Raw genomic sequence first — 18,656 nt, forward strand, 5'->3', positions numbered from 1 at the left:
ATGCTATGTATGGTAGGCTAGGTAGCCTCGGTATCAGGGTGCACTGCTAGCCTTGTTATGATGTTTATGTAAGGAAGAATGACTTTCAAAATAAATGGTTATTTTGTTCTTGTGGTGAGTTGCTGTCTACTTACTGAAAAATCATACCATACCTTAGATTTTCTACCAGTGTTATCAGATGTTTGTATACATGTAGCTATTGTGTGTTTACATTTAGATTTTGATAAAATGTATCTATTCATAAAAATTTTATATTTCCCTCCTAATATTATAAGTTGTGAGTTGTAGTCACTAATTCATAGGTCATGTCTCTGTGTGCAAGTCAGTGTTATCTTTGTTATTTTTTGTTCTTTTGAGAGTGAGTGTGCAAGTTTGGTCTGCAATTAACTCTGACTGTTTAACAACTGCCTGGCTCTGCTACCCCCCATGGTTCCCAGGGAGCCTATACTCTCATGCCATTTCTTACTTTAAGCAATTATTAGCAATTTAAGTCAGAATGAGTACAAACAGGGATTGTTGGGACCATAATTATTTAAAAACAAAAGATACTATCAAATAAATAAAGCATTAACCTCATTTCTGCCTTTTCCGACAAAGAGCCTAAGGTTTGATAAATTATCCGAATGAAACTGTTATAAATAAGAAAAAATATCCCTCCGGCAGACAAATATTACAACATAAGGAGCATTATGAAACATTCCTGGTGTCTTCTTTTTATTTCAAGCAAAGAGCTCCTCTGATTAATAACTAAATGAAATTTAAAACTTTTGATCTAAAACTGTCTGGCTGGCTGTCTGAAACTCAGTTGAACTATTTAATGTATAACAGATATCTAATCTATAGATTAAACTATGTAATTCACGTAGTTATATCTCAGTTACATCGTAGTAAGTGTAATACTGTTATGTACCAATATTTGTGTATCATATTCTTCTCAAAGGAGATAATAACATATCATTACTGCTTTGGTTTCACTCAGGCAAAGCAACTCTGAAAATGCACTTAACTCAGGGACACAATTCCAGTCACTCTCCTATTTCCCTTTCATTTTGGTTGGCAAACTTAATAATCCTCAGCTATGAGGGAAAAGACAAGACCCACACAGACGTTGGTTTAACTGATGAGGATTTCCCATAAATAACTCTAGTTATCTCATTAGCTCAGTTTGATTTGTACAGCAGGTAATCTTTCATTGAGGAAGGAATAATTAATTTGTGTACTACTTTGGCATAGTAAGTATGAATTGGTTCTCTGATTTCATCCTCATCATCATCATCATCATCATCATCATCATCATCATCATCATCATCATCATCATCATCATCATCATCATCATCATCATCCCCATCATCCCCATCATCCCCATCATCAGCATTGTCATCATCATCTTTCAGCGAAGATGGAATTATTGAATTGTTTTCCTTTCTAGCAAAATTAGTGCTAATTGCTTCTCGGATGTAATGCCGGCACAAACTCTGAAGTGACCGAATTTCATTCTTGTATTCAAACAACTTGATTGCATTTTTTTCACAGACCATCAATTGGCCTTCACAGTTTATCTTTATTTGTCCAGAAGGTTTTACACCTGATGCAATAAGAAGTGCATTGCTCCCTTCTGTTGCTGACTCCAGCAATACAATTTCATTTTCTGTGGCAATGATTAGGTTTTGTCCATCATGAGCAAGTCCAGGTACATGTGAACCATCATTGCTTGCGATTCGTTTTTCTTCTCCATCAAGTACATAATATGTGATTTCCTCTTGCTTCTGGGTCTGTGCCTTCCCTTCAGTGCTAAATTCGGTCACTTTTGCAACTAATATTGCATCGGAAGAAATATCAAACCTTGCAACATCGAAATTCTGAGAACAGGAAAGCTGTAATATCTGATCTTCTACGCTTTCCTCTGTTGAGGGGATAATTTCTCTTGATTTCAGAACTTTAAAATTATCCCAGTCTATTAATACCTCGTAGAGATCTCCACCATTAAATGCTTCAGAGACAAGGAGATTCCTTCCTGGAGACAAAGCTATGGCTCCTGGATAATCCACGGGAAGATCTTCGGAATCAATTACAAATTTAACAGAGGCAGGTTTGCCATCTTCAAAGAAACAGATCTTTATGCAGCCACCGTGATGTGCCTCTGACGAACTTACAGCTAGGTGATTTCCTGGTAAAAACAGCACGTCACGGAAGTTTTCACCTAATTCATCGAATCTAGCTAAGACTTTTCCAGTGGAGGAATCCCAAACACATGCACCATCGTAGTTATAATTGAACGTTACAAACAAATTCAAAACTGGATTATAATCAACACCATCTGCTCTTGCTATACTCTCTGGGTATTTAATTTCAGAAACACAGTTGTTTGGGATAACTCTCATCTTCCAACTGGTAGCTTTACGGTGTGAAATATTGGTACTTAACCCTCAGGAGCACTCTGTGCCTCACTTTCCCAGCTACTGCAGGTCCCTTAATTGGTCACATGGGCAAAGACTAGGAAATATGGAATAAGGAACGCAAAATGAGGGATACGGAACAAAATGGCGTGGAACAGGATATGATTTCTACATTGCTTTCATTTTTGTCTATGTGTGACTGAAGGTCAAATAAATGATTGGAATGAAAGGGAAAAGACTTAGAAAATCCATGTGGTCATTATGACCGGACCTAAAATGGCAAAATGTTTTGAGTAGTTTCCTCTTCTCAGTAATCTAAGTTAGTAACTAACTTATTCAATGATTGTGGAAAATATTGATTTTGTACAACTTATTTCCTTTGGTGTCCTGTGAGCACCTGTTTGGGGAAAGGTCTACTCCAAAATATTGATGATATGAGAAAGTCAACTGGGTTGTAGTCCATTCATTTACCTTGTATTTCCCCAAGCTTAATTTCTAGAGCATAAGTGATTTAACAGTTGTGTGGTATTTAATGAACATGGCTTAGGGCAGACTAAAGGGATTAAGCATAATATGAGGGAAGGAAAAAGAATTTATGAAAGACTTAATTTTATTTGAGTACTGAAAATACAAAATAACACAGGAGGTAAAGTCATGTTTATAAAACAAGCTCAAAAACACTTCATTAAAACTGTCATAATGGTTATTGCTATGTGTGCTCAACACCAGGTCAAGAGGGCACCCCAAGATAACCATTTTTAATTTTCTCTCAGTTTTAAAACAATTATTTCTGTGCCTTTGTGGTAAGTGAAGAGAGTAATGTGACCCCTGCCAGCCATATGATTACTGGAAACAAGTAAAATAGTGTGTGTACAAAAAATAGCAGGGATCATTTCTGTGATGACCACATCAGTTGTTTGTTGCTTATCCCACTCTTAGGCACATCTCCACAAAATAATAGCCTGAAACAGACTAATTAAGAGTAATTTTTATTTTGAAAATGGTAGTTAATCTGTTTATTGGGAAAACAGATGTAGATACAGTATTTTAAATACATTTATGGTTCATTTAATTTTGTACAACAGGTAATCTTTCAGTAAAGATGAAATTTCTAAATTTTTTACTCTTTCAGCACAATTAGTGCCAATTGTTTCTCTGATATTATGTCGGCACAGTCTCTGCAGTGACTTGACTTCATTCTTGTATTCAAACAACTTGATGGTGTTTTTCTCACAGACCATCAATTGGCCTTCATGGTTTATCCTTATTTGTGAAGGTTTAACTCCTGATGCAATCACATGTGCATTGCTCCCTTCTGTTGCTGACTCCAACAACACAATTTCATCTCCATTTGCAATGATAAGATTTTGTCCATCGTGAACAAGTCCACCAAGACAATCGTGCGGTGAGATTCGTTTTTCTTCTCCATTAAGCACATAATATGTGATTTTCTCGTGACCCTGGATCTGAGCCTCCCCTTCAATGTGTAAATTCACTTTTGCAGCTAACAATTCGTAGAAAGAGTCGGATTCGAAGTGAGGTTGATGAAAGTTGCACTGTACAACACCGAAATCCTGAGAGCAAGAAAGTAGTTCTGTTGTCACATCTTCTTCGATAACCACGGTCCCTTCGTTTGGAAAAACAATTTCTCTTGATTTCAGAACTTTTGAATTAGCCCAATCAATGAAGATTTCGAAAAGATCTCCATAAATTTCCCCAGAGAGAAGAATATTCCCTCCTGGAGACAAAGCAATGGCTCCTGGTAGATCTAGGGGGAGATCTTTAGAATCGATCTCAAATTTATCAGACATAGATTTGTCTTCCTCAAAAGTACAGATTTCGATGGTACCTCCATGATTTGGGCACGAAGAGCTCATAGCAAGGCGATTTCCCGGTAAAAAGAGCAGGAAAGAGAGGATTTCATCGGAGTCTTCAAATCTGACAACAACTTGTCCATCACTGGGATCCCAAACTGATATACCATCTTCGAAACTAAACGTTGCATACAAATCCAAAGCTGGATTGTAATCAAAACCACAAACACATTTTGCAACATACTCTGGGATGTTTATTACAGAAACACAGTTATTTTGATTGACTTTCATGTTCTAGCAGGTACCCCCAAGTAACGATGTACAGTGGCCACCATAACGATGTGATCGTGGCAGCATCCGAGAGAACTAGGACCAAAATAAAGAAGGATGCACGGGGTCACACAAGTTAACAACCTCTCTTTACCGCGGTTACTTGCCTCTCCTATTCCATACGTGCATTGCTCATTTGAAACCCTTAAAGCCGCTTTTTCATCAGTGTTAATTTCTTTGCAGGTGTTTTTGCCCCTCGGGCGCGGGAATTTCGCGGGAATCGCGAAAACCGGACAAACGTGATTTAGTGTTGATACTGCGCACAATCCGGCCGGAGCTGAGAAGGTCGAGAAGGTCGAGAAGGTACCCATGAAGGCGTTCTCTGAAAGGGTTCGTACTCTAAAAAATTCAAAACCTAAAATTCGTGTAGGATCCAAGAAAAGAACTAAGATGAGTTCAGATACGTCTAAAGCTAGGAGCGAAGAGTTTCTTAGCGGGGTTGTTGAAGGTAAGAGCTTTTTTCTTGCTGCTAAATTGAATCCGAGACGAACGTAAAGGGCCGAACGAAAACCACCTTGTAGGAAATATTATCTTCTTCGAAAGCTTGCTTTTGTAAACATAACTTGATAACTCTTTTCCTTATCAACTTTTGACAGGTTTCTATGGAAGACCGTGGACACTTGAACAGCGCAAAGAGTTGTTTTTGAGGTAAATGATCTGCATTATCGGCCGTGACATTTGACTTAGCTCGGTTACAGAAGCTTACACAAAATAAACTTTTATTTAGACGCTACCTAGTTAACGACGAGTAACTTCGCTCTGTACAGCTGTGATAAATGTTCTAAGCATACTATTTTTGTAATCAGACTTCCGCGATTAAGTAGGAATGTTTGAGTTTAGGGAAATCATCTTCTTCAGCTCGATTTCAGGTTACACTCAAAGCACTTTCTTTGGAAGTAATTACATTTAATTGGTTTCAATGTAAGATATATTTTATATTACACGGTTTTATTTTCTGTCGCCCAAGGATGTAAAGTTATGACCATGGTCTGTCTCGTGTAACAGCTTGGAAAACTGTTGTGTAAACAAGGAATATTCATTTATTTTAATTTCACAACACTGAAACAATTTTATTTAAAATTGAATAATACCCTTTCAGTCAGAGGTTGTTTTATTTCTGACCAAGCCATATGTATAATCAAGTTTTGTCATCCAAAACCCTCAAATGTTTATTGTGGGGAAAATGAACAATTTTGTTGGGTTGTGTGCCTAAACCCTTTACACCCTCACATCAGTATGTATATTCTCCATACTGTTCTTTATACATGTCCTAAGGTTTTTACAAGGAGAATTTGTTTACCGATCAAAAGCTTCTTTCATTGATGGTCATTTCCTTTATTCTCATGACCTTAATGTGTGATTTAGTGGCAATATTGTCAAGAGAAATTAGATGCTAGTCATTCTGAGAGTTTAAAGGTTTTATACTTTATGAAAAAATAGATAATAACTAGAAACATACTTATCTGGTAGTAAAGGAAAAAAGGAGAAGAAAAAATACAAAATATAATGCAACTTTTTGCACCTTTCTAGGCTCTGAATTGCACTGTATGGTTTACAAACTAATGCACATGTCTTATTAAAAGTAGTCAATAGTTGGAAAGTGGAACAAATTTAATTTCAACAGATGTTTCCTTGCACTTGCTTTGTTTGATGTAAAAAAAAAGTGTTACAGATTGTGTGCATGTGTATGTGTGTCCTAGTTATGTTATTCATAAAACAAATGTGACCAGAGAAGCTACTCTGGATAAACAAAAAAATCTGGATGATGAAGGTCGGGATAATGGAGGTTTGATTGTTTTCTTTTGTTTTCTAGACGTAACACATGAGATAAATGAGGCCAATCTGCTTTTTGTTTGTTAGGATAAAGAAGCTGGGAATGAATACTTACTTGTATGCTCCCAAAGATGACCTCAAACACAGAGCACTGTGGAGAGACCTCTATAGTCCAGAAGAAACTGGTAAATTAGACTGAGTTCAGTGTCTCCTAATTAAGTAGTTATAGCAAATTGGTTTCCTTGGAGAGTACTTTCTTTCACTTACCTGAAAGTTCAACAGATAATATCATAAATTTATTACTAAGGCAGTGTTGTAGCTTAGAAATTAGGCTGCCAGCTAAAGTTTGAATTAGAAAACAACAGCAAGTGCATAACCTCAGAAGTGCTCATTGAGCTTTACTGAACAATTGCTTAGCTAAAATTTCTGCATTTACTGAAAAGTCCATTAGCTTCTAAACCTTTAAATTGCCAGTTCAACATTCTTCAAATAATTTATCTTATTTGTTCTTTATAATCATTCACAGAGAATTTAAAACAGCTTATTGTATCAGCAAAGGAATGTGGTATAACTCTCTACTATGCCTTGTCCCCTGGACTTGATATATTATTTTCAAGCTCAAGAGACGTACAGCTGCTCAAACGAAAAATGGATCAGGTACAATTAGTATTCTTTGTTGTTACTAGATCTCTGCAGAATACTTTTTTGTGTCACCGAAACAGTGATGGATGAAAAAGAAAAAAACAGAAAATTATTAAATAGTTAGTAAAATATATTCAGGGGTGTTGGACTTAAATTATAGTATTTCACTGTTTAGTGTCCTTTAGAGGTTTTAGTCTTATCTAGATTTTGTTATCCCCAGGATCAATTGCAAGTTCTGTCATTTACCGTATTTACCTGTGTACAAGTCGACGAAGTTGAAAGTTTTTTTATCTCAGATTTTGACCCATGTATAAGTCGAGAGTGATTTTTTGGACCGATTTTTAGGCAGTAAAAGGTCAACCTATACACAGGTAAATACGGTAAGTATATTTTAAGTTGGTAAAAGCCATCCAGGGATAGAGAAGTTCTGGAAGGTTGTTTCTTTTGCTCATACAGCATCAGAATCACTAGGTGCTAGTGTTGGTATTCCTCATGACTTTCTCTTGGATGCACATGAGTAGCCCTTTCAAGTACCCTCCAAAGAAGAGGTTTATCTTGAGTTCCAATGATTGTAAGCTGCATATTTGCAAGCTTGAGCTTCCTAGAGAATACAGGCTCAAAACTGAAAACAAGTTAATTGTACCATTTGCTCTTCTCTTTTCAGGTGCAGAAGCTTGGTTGCACAGCATTTGCTCTGTTATTTGATGACATTGATCCACAGTTACATGGTGCTGATCTTGATGCATTTAGTTCATTTGGAGATGCTCAGGTGGAAATCACAAATAATGTGTACAAACACTTGGGATGCCCAAGCTTTCTGTTTTGTCCAACAGGTACAGTAAATCTCTGATCCACTTCAGATATAAGTGCAGGATTTCTTTTGTTTGTTGTATTTAACAACAATATGAATTAGTAGCAACAAGTTGTTATACCAGATAAGTAACTTTTTCATGGCAGAATTGTACAATCTTCAGGCCAATAAATCTTTGAGACACTTAAACCAAACCTTGTCCTCTTAAAGAAGTTTAGTGCATCTTACCAATACAGTGTATGTAATGACCTTCCCTTTCCTACACTCCCTCCCCACGTCCTTTCCTTTATTACCTCCCTTACCCCACTCTAGAGAAAAAGTTGGTGAAGATGTAAGGGGAATTTGTGCTATCTGCAAGTTTTGAGGGTGTTCAGAAATTGTAACCATGGTTTTGGAATGATGCTGTTTTTTTTTCCTTGTGTAGAATATTGTGGCACAAGAGCCATTCCATCTGTAGAGACATCTGACTACCTTATCACACTGGGAAACAAACTGAACCCAAAGATAAACATTATGTGGACAGGTGACCAATTTTATTTTGTTACTTTTCTTATTTTGTGGCTTTCATTTGTCTTTTGATTTATTATTGCTGAATGCTGGTTTTGTTGTCAACATGTCCTGTTCCATTTAGCAGTGTTGGTGAGGAACAAATCCTATCCTGATTCTTCTATGCTTGGTTAAAGGTACAGTTGCATCTTAGTTTTTCCTTTCCTGCCAGCCAGCCAGCTTTTCAAGATTTTCTAAATTGTCTCCAAATTTGTTCATGGACTCATGTGTAATGTTTTTAATCTTTCAGTTTAAAGTTCTTCTGATCATGGTGATCCGAAGAAGTTTGAACTTAGTTAACACAGAACAAAAGTCCTCCTTTAAACAAACTAAAGAAAGAGCTCAAGCTAAAAAGCATAAACAAATTAGCCAACTCAAAAGAAATTTTGGCCCAACCAAAAAATTAACAATTCTAAACAACAATATGCTTGCAGGATTATAGCCTGTATTTTACTGATTTTTTTAATGTTGTGTGTTTTTATAGACCAAAGTTTTTGAATGGCTCAGTAAAAATGAAAAAAAACATGAATGGAAAATGTAATATTTGCCATACAAGCATTTACCTAAGTATAGGTGAATGAAGGGGTTTAATCCTACAAGCATTTGCATGTGTTTCTTAAATGGAGCACAGTGGATAACACTGCATATTCCAGGTTTGGTTGGCATTTTGCAGTCAGGCAAATTATGAACCCACACTTAAGACAAACATTAAAAAAACAAAACAAAACAAAAAAAAAGGGAAAAAAAAAAACAAGATGCAGAGAGTAAAAAATCAAATTTAACATCTCTGTAGAATCTTGATATCAATTGAATGATATTAAGTTTTGGTGCAGGATCATGATATGAAATATATTAGTAAACTTGTCAAAATCTTCACTCGCTGTAATGCTATTAAGGGAATAAACAGATTTAATAAACTCAGGGAAGAATCTTGAACTACATCATTCCTTGCTTGCCACGTGAATGTGTTGATTGATGTTCTTTGCAGTCAGTGTGCATGTATTTGATCTCTTCTGCATGTTTTAAATTGTTTTAATGGATGTACCTTCCTGCAAAGAACAATCAACAGTGATGAGAAGGATTTCTTGCAAAATTTAAGCTGGTTTTCCTTTGTTTATGAAAAAAAGACCACCCCTGATCAACTGAACCTCATTTGTGAAACTTCAGCTACAGTGAAATCTGACCTTTCAGACTTAAACTGCAGTGTTGGTCATTAGGAAAGATTCTTGAAAAATTATCAGCAAACCTACCATAGATTGGTTAGATTTGTAAACAAAGGATGATATGTTTTAAATATTGTGAGCAATCCAGCACATAATTCTATTTTCATTTTTTGTTCTTTTCAAGTATTGGGAAGTATACAAGTTTTTATGATTTGTTTATACTTTTGCTACAAACTAAAAAATTGAATTTCGCCTGAATTTGGCAAAGTAACTTGTATTGAGAGAGAATTTTTGGTGAATATTGAATTTATAGAACTATTCAACATAACAGTGAACTTTGTCATTTCCAATCAAAAAGGGAAAGCAACACTTGAAAATAGAATTATTGTTTTATGTTACATGGCCATAGTGTTGTCAAAGCATTTTCTGGCACTCTTGAGTACTAAGATTAAACTATTACATACAAAGAAAATAAGAGAATCAGACAAAGGCCAAACTGTATTGACTTGTGCCAGTAGACTAGTGTACATAATGGTCCTGTAACATTTTGTGCCTTTTTGTCCTGTATGTGTGTCGTTTTTGTGTTTGTTGAGTTGGTTATGTAGTTGGTTTTGAAGAAGTATGTGAGTCTTTTTGTATGTTGTGTGTATTGATGTGATAACCCCACTCTCATGGAAAGCAAATCAACTTTACAAATTCCCATATCAGCTGAGTGAAAGTTTTGTCTTTGGTCTCCATTGGTTTATTATCGTTAAAAATTGGTGCCAATCCATGTTCATGAAACTTCTGTTAAAGTAACTCTCAGGTGTGGCTGGGTGCAATGTCTTTTACCAAACTTTGAATATGTTTCTAGACCTTTATAATTGTCAACTCTGATTCTGAAAGGTATGGTTCAATTTCAATGAAGAATGCTCACTCTAACTAAAGATAAAGTTTGTGTGATTTTGGCTTGTTTTAAATTGACTTTGTTTGATTTAAACTTTGGGAAGAAATCTAATTTTAAAAAAAAACATGAAAAGGTGAAGAAAGTTGAAAGAAAAAAGCAGAGTGGGTTCTTACTTCATTGGATTTATGCCTTACTTTCAAAAAGGTTTTTCAAATTATGCTATTGCATGAATTAAATGAGTTGGTTAGTTTAAATTTTGAACAACAGAAAAAAAATTTTTTCCTTTGAAAGTATAGTGGATTATTAAAAAATGCTGGCTTTGGGAAAGAAAGACTAGACGTGCCTGTATGTAGCAGCCTACATGTGTGTCTGTGTTCTGTGTCAAGGCACTCAACATGGCATAGGTCTTACAATGTTGCTTCAATCATTTTAGGTCCCAAGGTAGTCTCAAAAGTGATCAGCACTCAAACTATTGAAACACTGACAAATGTGCTGAAGCGCAGACCTGTCATATGGGACAATATTCATGCAAATGACTATGACCAGCGTCGAGTCTTCTTGGGACCTTATGATGGAAGGCCAGTAGAGCTAATCCCCATGCTCAATGGAGTACTGACCAATCCTAACTGTGAGTTTGAAAGTAACTTTATTGCTGTCCACACTCTTTCTTCATGGTTGAAAGATTCCTCACTTAGCACTGCTGAGGAACCTATGAGTATTGATTCAAAGGCAGAGAAGTCAAGTAACTCTAGTGAGCCTATGGAGGAAGATCTTCTTGCCAGCATAGAGAGTGAAGGAAATGAAAACACCAATAAAGAAACTGATCAAGGCACAGCTGAAGAAAATAGTTCTCCAGAAACAGATAGTGAAAGTGTCAAGGTAGAGGGAGCTATGGAAACAGAGAGTGGTACATCGCTAAGTGAAGCTAAGAGCACCACCAGTCGCATTGCTTATAACCCCCAATCTGCTCTGCGAGAGGCTGTGTCTGCTTGGCTAGAGGAATTCTCTAAGGTAAAAGCTGCTACTTCCAGAACCTATGCAAAAAGTGGTGCCTACAGTATGACGCCAGAGTCCATGGCAGTTCAGGTGCAAGCCCCTATGGTAGCTCAAGCTACATCAACTACAAGTGCTACTTCTCCTGTTTGTTCACCCATAGTGAATGCCTCACCAATAAAGGTTGCAAAGGAAAATAGTAGGAAAAAGCTGGCCACTTCTCCTTCCCCAGGTATGAAACATTAGACCATCTAGAATCTTAAAAAGGATTATGGGTATTGAGGTATTCTTACTAGTATTCACAGTTATGAGAGGTCAGGAAAAGTTAAGGAAAATTTTTTTAAGGTCATGGAAAAGTCAGTCAACGTTGTGTTAATTTGAGAAAATTAGTTTTGTTTGTAAAACTATCTGGCAAATCAAGATTATACAACCCATGATTTAATGTCATAAAAGGCTTGAAGAAGCTTTTCAAATTAAACTTGACATCAATGATGCTTGTCTTCAGTAAAGAAGGCAACAATTTTTTGAAGGGAATATCTCTTTTACTATTTTTAAATCAAGGTTTTTCTTTAATCGTTTAACCTGCACTCCAAATATATGCATTTAATTATCTTTGTAATTAAATGGCAGAAACTAAGATTGAAGAAGTGGTAAAGAAGGAGCAAGAGATGCCAATGGAGGTGATGGAAGTAAAAGAGAAACCTGCAATAACACCACTGAGTGTTGAGGATCTACTGTTGTTGGTAGATTTATTCTACCTGCCATACAATCATGGTCAAAAGGCTATGCAGATTATTGCTGATTTTAAATGGCTTAAGTTCAACGCAATAAAAGAGGATTCACAAGAGTTTATGGAGCTTACTGAGCAAGAACAGAAATATAAGGTATGTATTAACCACTTAACTCCTTAAGGTGAATAACATGAAACCTTTTCCCAAATGATATCTATACATTATCTAAAAAAGAAATAGTACTCAAAATTATTATGTAGAAGTTGTTGTCTTGATTCAACACCAAATTCACCTACTGTAAAAACCCGCAGATAAGCTGCACCCACAGACAAGCTGCACCTTGAATTTAGCAGCTCAAATTTCAGAAAAAAAGTTTTTTGAAAGAAATCAAAAGAAATCCAAAGTTGAGTCTTGAGAAGTCTTCTTCATCCACTGTTCATTGAACATAAACTCACTATTAACATTGCAACGGAAAATACTTCAAAGTTTTACCCGTAATTTTTAGCACTTTAATATAATGAACATCATTTCTACCAACTTTGACATGTGATTGATCTTTTTCTGGTATTTGTTGACAAGAATTTCTTCATTCAACACAGTTTTTCCATAGATTTTTGCATAACAACAAGAACATGAGCAGAACATTCGAAGCTCAGTAACCAGGCATTAGATTGGACGTGAAAATGTCAACATTCACAACACCTTTTTCAAATATTCCTGCAGATAAGCCTGACCCCCAATTTCTAACAACGATTTTTGGAAAAAAGGTGCTGCTTATCTGTAGGTTTTTATGGTAACTTATTTACAAGGATATTTTAAGCAGCCAGAGGGTAGAATTAACAATCGTATCTTAGGATTGGGAGTTACAGGGTTTACAAGGATTGTAGAGATAGCAGAGCACAACAGTAGTGATGAAATTTTTGGTGAAATATTCAATGTGATTACAAACATATACGCTAATCTGAGCTGTTGAACGTTCTGTCCAGTGAGATGACGAACACAGAAACAAACATCTTTACTGCTAAGTTCTTCTGTTGCTACATTTCAGTTATCGGAATGGACTGAGAGAGCTGAAAAGTTCCACGAAATCTGCCGATCAGTGGGAGAGATGTTTGTAAGATTAACAGAAACCTCCAACAGAGCATTGCTGTATGATCTCTATCCATATGTATGGGATGTCAAGGAAGTCCTACAGTTACTAGACACATTTGTGAACTGGTTAAGTACAAAGAATAAGAGGAAGAAACAAAAGGGACAGAGCTTTTTCCCTGAGGACCCTGAACCATGGGTGTTTAGAGGAGGTCTGTGTGGAGAGCTGCAGGTATGGTGCACATTTTGAACGGGGAAAAAGAAGTGCATCTAATTACTGATTCCTATTTTAATAATTGTTAGAAAAAAACCTTACTATGAAAGTGAAAATCAGTGCACAGTTATTCAAAGAGTAGATATAGCTATTGAACAGATTAATAGCTATCTAGTGGATAAATGTTAACAAAGTGCACAGTACAATCAACTGGATAAAGATTTATCCAATGGATGGTGCTATCCACCTTTTGAAAAACTAGGTCCAAACTTTAGTTAGATTTCAGTTGTACAGTAGTACAAGGTTTTAACCATATTTGTTTTAACTACATTTCTTTGTGTGAAGAGGAAGGATTCGTGATGTGTTGCAGCCCTTTTTAAAATCTACAGTAAGCTGACAGTTCAACAGGATTGGAGCACATAATGTACTTTTATCACCTCTCTTCCCTATGTATGACTTGCACATTGAAGACTCGTACCCAAAACAATTATTGTTCAAGTGAATTGCTCAAACTGTCATGGCATATTGTGTCAATAGAGACTGTTACCAATTGATGGAGGACATGAAGTGTTTAACTTGAGGGCTCCAGAAATTCCTACCACCTGTATCTACACCATCAGACCATATCAAGCAGATGATGAGGTACATGATTGTATGGACATTTCTCAGTGAAACAAATCTCTTCTTTTCCTTAGCCCTTTACACACTGACATCAGCATGCATGTTCCATGCTGTTCTTTATACATTTTCTAAGGTGCTGAAAAGGAAAATTTGTTTAATGATCAAGAGCTTTTTAAGTCATTTCTTCCATTCTCATGACCTTGATGTTTGAAATTAGCTGCTTGTCACTCTTAGCGGTTGGAGGATTAATGTTACAAGCAACATTTGATTTGTGGAGCTTCCACAAGGGTTTTGTGCAGGGTGGAGAAGTGTTGTTGATATTAGATACTCATGTGTTAAAAGAACAACCAACATATATTTTTTAAAATTTTTTTACAACAAAACAGAATGATGGTGCAATTTGTTGCATTTGATTTTTCTTACCAGAAATCCTTGTATGAAATTTGTGTGTCCACATGTGATGACTGGGGAGATGGCCATGACTTATTTCCTGACAAACAATTCAATATGGCAGGAGACAGGTCAGTAATTTATAGCAGTAATGTGGTTTTTCTATTTTTGTGTATGTGTGGTTCTCTTGATAGAAGGTATATCTACAGTTTCTTTCCCCCCGTACTCTCGAAGCCATGCCATCATCCCCTAGATTTGCTCTCTCTCAGTAGTTTAGTGTGTAACTTCACATATCTCTAACTGTGCTAACTTACAAGAACTCCTCTGTGAGATGTTGAGGTTGCCAGGTCTTTACGTAAAGATGAAAAGAGAGTGCCAGCTCCTTTGTGTATTACCATCAAGCAGAGGCTTTGTACTGGATAAACTTTTGACATCTATTTGGGATTTAAGGCTAGACAAACTTCAAACCTGAAAAATGGTAAATGTCCTTAGCATCTGCCAAAAGTTTTTTTCCCATCTCTCTCACTCTCTCTCCCTATCTCTCTCTTCTTTATAGAAATAATTTTTTTTGTTAAAATAAATTTGATATTCAGTGTGCCTAGGGGAGACAAAACATTGCTTGCTTGCTTGCTTGCTCGCTTGCTCGCTTGCTCGCTTGCTCGCTTGCTCGCTTGCTCGCTTGCTCACTCGCCTGCTCGCTTGCTTGCTCACTCGCTTGTTTGTTTGTTTGTTTATCACCTTTGGAAGCAACATAACAATTTATCTTACTATTTAAATGTCCTTTTTTCAGGTTTGTTGGTCCATATCTGAAGATCTGTCCTGAACATGTGTTTGTAGTGGAAGATGGTGATGGCATTTGTGGTTATGCAGTAGCAGCTCCTGATTCCAAACACTTTTATGAGCAGTTCAAAAAACACTGGCTTCCAGAGGTATGTAAAAATTGGACTGCTCACTTGACTTGCCCATTAATGATAAAATTAAGTAAGCTTTGCAGTATTTGTAAAGTTTGGATTGTGTTGTCTTACATTTTCAAGCTTGCCATTTTCAATCCATGTTAGTTTTCCACCTCTTTTTCCATTCTTGTTCAGTCATGCACTCCAACTAAACTGGTATTGTGTTTGTATCCTTTCTGTTACATTTAGTTGTGCACAGCACTAGAAGTAACTTGAATTTTGGGATAAGACCACAATGACATCAGAATTCAGAAGTAAATTTCCATCAATGAATACATGTGCACACTAGTTAATCATTGCCTTGAAAGCAGAGTTACTTTACAGCTTTGAAAACTGAAATGTACAGTTGTGAAGGAAACACTTTTCCTTTAGCTATTTGATTTGTTATTCACTGCTTCTTACATGTATGTTAGTCTTCATGTCATGCATCCTGGGTAGGTAAATATGTTATTGCCTGGGAGTGGCATGACAGTGTGACTTCTTACATCATACACCACATATGGAAACTACTTTAATTGAATTACCTTTGACTGAGTTGGCTGTCGGGTACTTTGTAACTGCTATCACTCTCCCTTCTCCACTTCAGTCTCTCAAATAATTGATTTCTCAGGTTTGCAAGAAGTACAAGATGCCAGTTGGGAATTCACCAGAATGGACATATGCTGAACAACTTGCCAATAGCTTGCACAATCCAAAAATATTCCTTCCTGAAGATGTGTGTTTAAAGTTTGGTGCTCATGTACAGATCCATCTTCTTCCCAGAGCACAGGTACAAAGTTACTTCATATTTGAAGGGAATCTTAAGAGTGATAGTTATTTTAGTTGACATTAAAAAAAAAAAGAGCTCTTCATGCATCAGTGAAAAGGGATAGGTGGTTAACCACGGAGACAAAGAATACAGATTTCAAAAGCTAGTTAGCAGTGCCATCTGCCATCTGTCTAACTTGCTAGTACTCTAATGCTGGAAATTACATTTCTGAGCTTCTAAATTTCAAGTTTTTGCCAGGGAAGCATGCCCCCAGACCCCTCTAGGGGAAAAGGACCTCACAACCCCCATTCCAGAAACAACCACCCATTTCACAATTGGAAACTGTTTGAGGAACAGGTCATTGAAACCCCACACACCTAATAAGTTCACCATGGTAACACCTCTACCTCCTTTTTTTTTTTTTCTTTTTTTCTGCTAAGGGTGTTTTTCTACTATTTCCTTCTGATAGGATCTTGGTCTTGGAAAGCGGTTGTTAGCTTGTGTTCTTTCTGCACTCAAGGCTGAAGACTGTACTGGTGTGCACTGCGAGATAGCAACCACAAACAACAATGCTCTGGACTTCTACACCAAATTAGGATTCTATGCTATTCCCCTCAAGGATCCAGCTCCTCCTGACATGCTTATCTTTGGTAGAACATTTTAACAAGATTTGTTTCGTAATTGGATTTATCATTGTGTTCTTCTTCTGTGGAAAAGTGGTGTTCTTTGTATTGATACTTTGGGGTAGTGAGTTTGCAGGACTAACCAAGATCCCTTGTAGTTTTATGTCTCCTAAATGTAGATGATGTTACAAAAAGTTAAATACCTCAAGTTTTGGTTGTCATGAACTCTAAGGTTTAAATTGATGAAAATAGTTTTGTGTTGTATAGTGTATAGCCATGGCAACTGTATCATAGAGAAAAATATCCAAATAGTGTATGAAAATTGATTGGCCAGAGTTCAAGCTGGTCAGTGCTATTCGTGACTTATGTGGGAAAGAAATTTTGAACAAATTTCATTTTTTTATGCAAGATACAAAGTATTTAATGAATCAAAATAAGGTTGATGTGGCCTTTGCTTTTACACATTTTGAGTGAACCCTTTTACTCCCAAGATCACATTAGTTGTTCTCCTTACTGTCTGCCATACAATTCTTGTGATTTTAGTTCTGAGAATTTGGTATAGGATTAGCCAACAATTCCCTAACTGAAATTTTTCTCTATTCCCAACACTTGTCTGCTTGATATTGTATTGATGTTGTAAGGAGAAATTCTGTCTTGGTCACTCATGGGAGTTAAAGGGTTAACTGACAGTTACGTGTAGGATGCAAGGATAGACTAAGAGATAAGGAACTAGAAATTTCACCTTACTCCTAGCTCAATATTCCCATATAAGTTGTCGTGGGAAGCAACTTTTGTTTCAGAACCCTTACGGAGTATAGAGATTGTTGATGAAAATATATCCTCGGCTTTTTTAAGTCATATAGTTTTAGGGACTTGGTGTCCAAACTTAAGCCTAATTCTTCGACATCTTCCGTGACGTAGTTAAAAAAATCTGGGTTAAATGTCGATTAATTTAGTGTACCAGCTGTTGATCTTTCTAACAAAAGCACAAACCAAATCTAGAACGGCACAGATCGTTTATTTGTGTCATGAGAAAAAATACACTAAAAAAAGAAAATATTTGGTTAAATGTCTAACTTTGCTTTTGTGAAAGTTAGCAAATGGTTTTCTGTCACCCTTTGCTTTTTTCAAAAGCACTGTTTGGAGTCAATTACAGATAAGGAGTTGAAGGAGTTACCTCGCGGTCAGCGTATACTCATTCCTTTTTGCGAATGTTTTCACTTCTCTGCTGTTTTGCTACTTTGTGTCTGCCTTTGTGAAAGCGTCTTTACGAGTTACCTCTTGAAATATCGTGAAGTAACTCTTTCGACTTAGCCCCTTATCTAAGCGCTCTTGGGGTCGTCACACAGTTCTTCCTCCCCTTGTGGGGAGGAACGACTTCGTGACGGGCTCAAGAATGTCTACATTAGTTTAGACTAATAATGTCCCTTCTGTACTTTGTCGACGAGTGTTGAGAGAAAATTTGAAAGACTTAATACCTCTACAACAAGTGGCGAGCCTTGTTGTTGTTCTAATAGTACTTGCGTCTTGTTGAGGCTCGTTCTAAAAGAACGCGCTGAGTCAATCTCCTTTCCAGGGTCACTTTTCTACTCGCCCTTGGGTTGGGGGATTGAAAGAGCCTGGGAAGGAGGTTGCGCGTCGCACCTCCTGGATGTTGGGAGGGAATTTAGTTTTATGTCAGCAAGGACTGCAAAAAAACTGTTATTGCGTCAGTGATACCATCGATGAAATACTATTTTACCTTAAGGTGTAAAACTCTATGCGAATGGCTGATGAACAGAATAAAGATCGTTTTCAATTGACAGCGCCTGATATATTTTTTTTGGTTTACCCTATTACTCTGTTTGTTCTTAGGAAGGTTCATCATGTACACAGCGAAAATGAAAGTCAATTTTTTTTCTCCATAATTTCGAAGATATCAGAAAGTAAAATA

General features: G+C 36.6%; 3 protein-coding genes across 3 annotated transcripts; 1 reads left to right on the top strand and 2 right to left on the bottom strand.

The window, feature by feature from the left end:
• Positions 1 to 700: 700 nt before the first annotated feature.
• Positions 701 to 3,226, bottom strand: LOC113667446 (uncharacterized). The gene has a single exon (XM_027183263.2). The coding sequence runs from the start codon at positions 2,379 to 2,381 to the stop codon at positions 1,161 to 1,163; it is 1,221 nt and encodes a 406-aa protein (XP_027039064.2). The 5' UTR covers positions 2,382 to 3,226; the 3' UTR covers positions 701 to 1,160.
• Positions 3,227 to 3,369: 143 nt separating this feature from the next.
• Positions 3,370 to 4,798, bottom strand: LOC113667450 (uncharacterized). The gene has a single exon (XM_027183267.2). It carries the CDS (start codon positions 4,499 to 4,501, stop codon positions 3,461 to 3,463), a length of 1,041 nt encoding a protein of 346 aa, XP_027039068.2. The 5' UTR covers positions 4,502 to 4,798; the 3' UTR covers positions 3,370 to 3,460.
• LOC113667448 (protein O-GlcNAcase) lies at positions 4,787 to 18,525 on the top strand. Its single transcript, XM_027183265.2, has 14 exons — positions 4,787 to 4,988; positions 5,137 to 5,188; positions 6,401 to 6,498; positions 6,840 to 6,970; positions 7,620 to 7,788; positions 8,191 to 8,289; positions 10,795 to 11,586; positions 11,985 to 12,238; positions 13,134 to 13,406; positions 13,926 to 14,030; positions 14,436 to 14,530; positions 15,190 to 15,328; positions 15,963 to 16,121; positions 16,570 to 18,525. Exons 1-14 carry the CDS (start codon positions 4,850 to 4,852, stop codon positions 16,762 to 16,764), a joined length of 2,700 nt encoding a protein of 899 aa, XP_027039066.2. The 5' UTR covers positions 4,787 to 4,849; the 3' UTR covers positions 16,765 to 18,525.
• The last annotated feature ends 131 nt before the right edge of the window (positions 18,526 to 18,656 follow it).

Source organism: Pocillopora damicornis, chromosome 2 (assembly GCF_964200805.1).
Source record: "Pocillopora damicornis chromosome 2, jaPocDami1.2, whole genome shotgun sequence".
Taxonomy (NCBI): Eukaryota; Metazoa; Cnidaria; class Anthozoa; order Scleractinia; family Pocilloporidae; genus Pocillopora; species Pocillopora damicornis.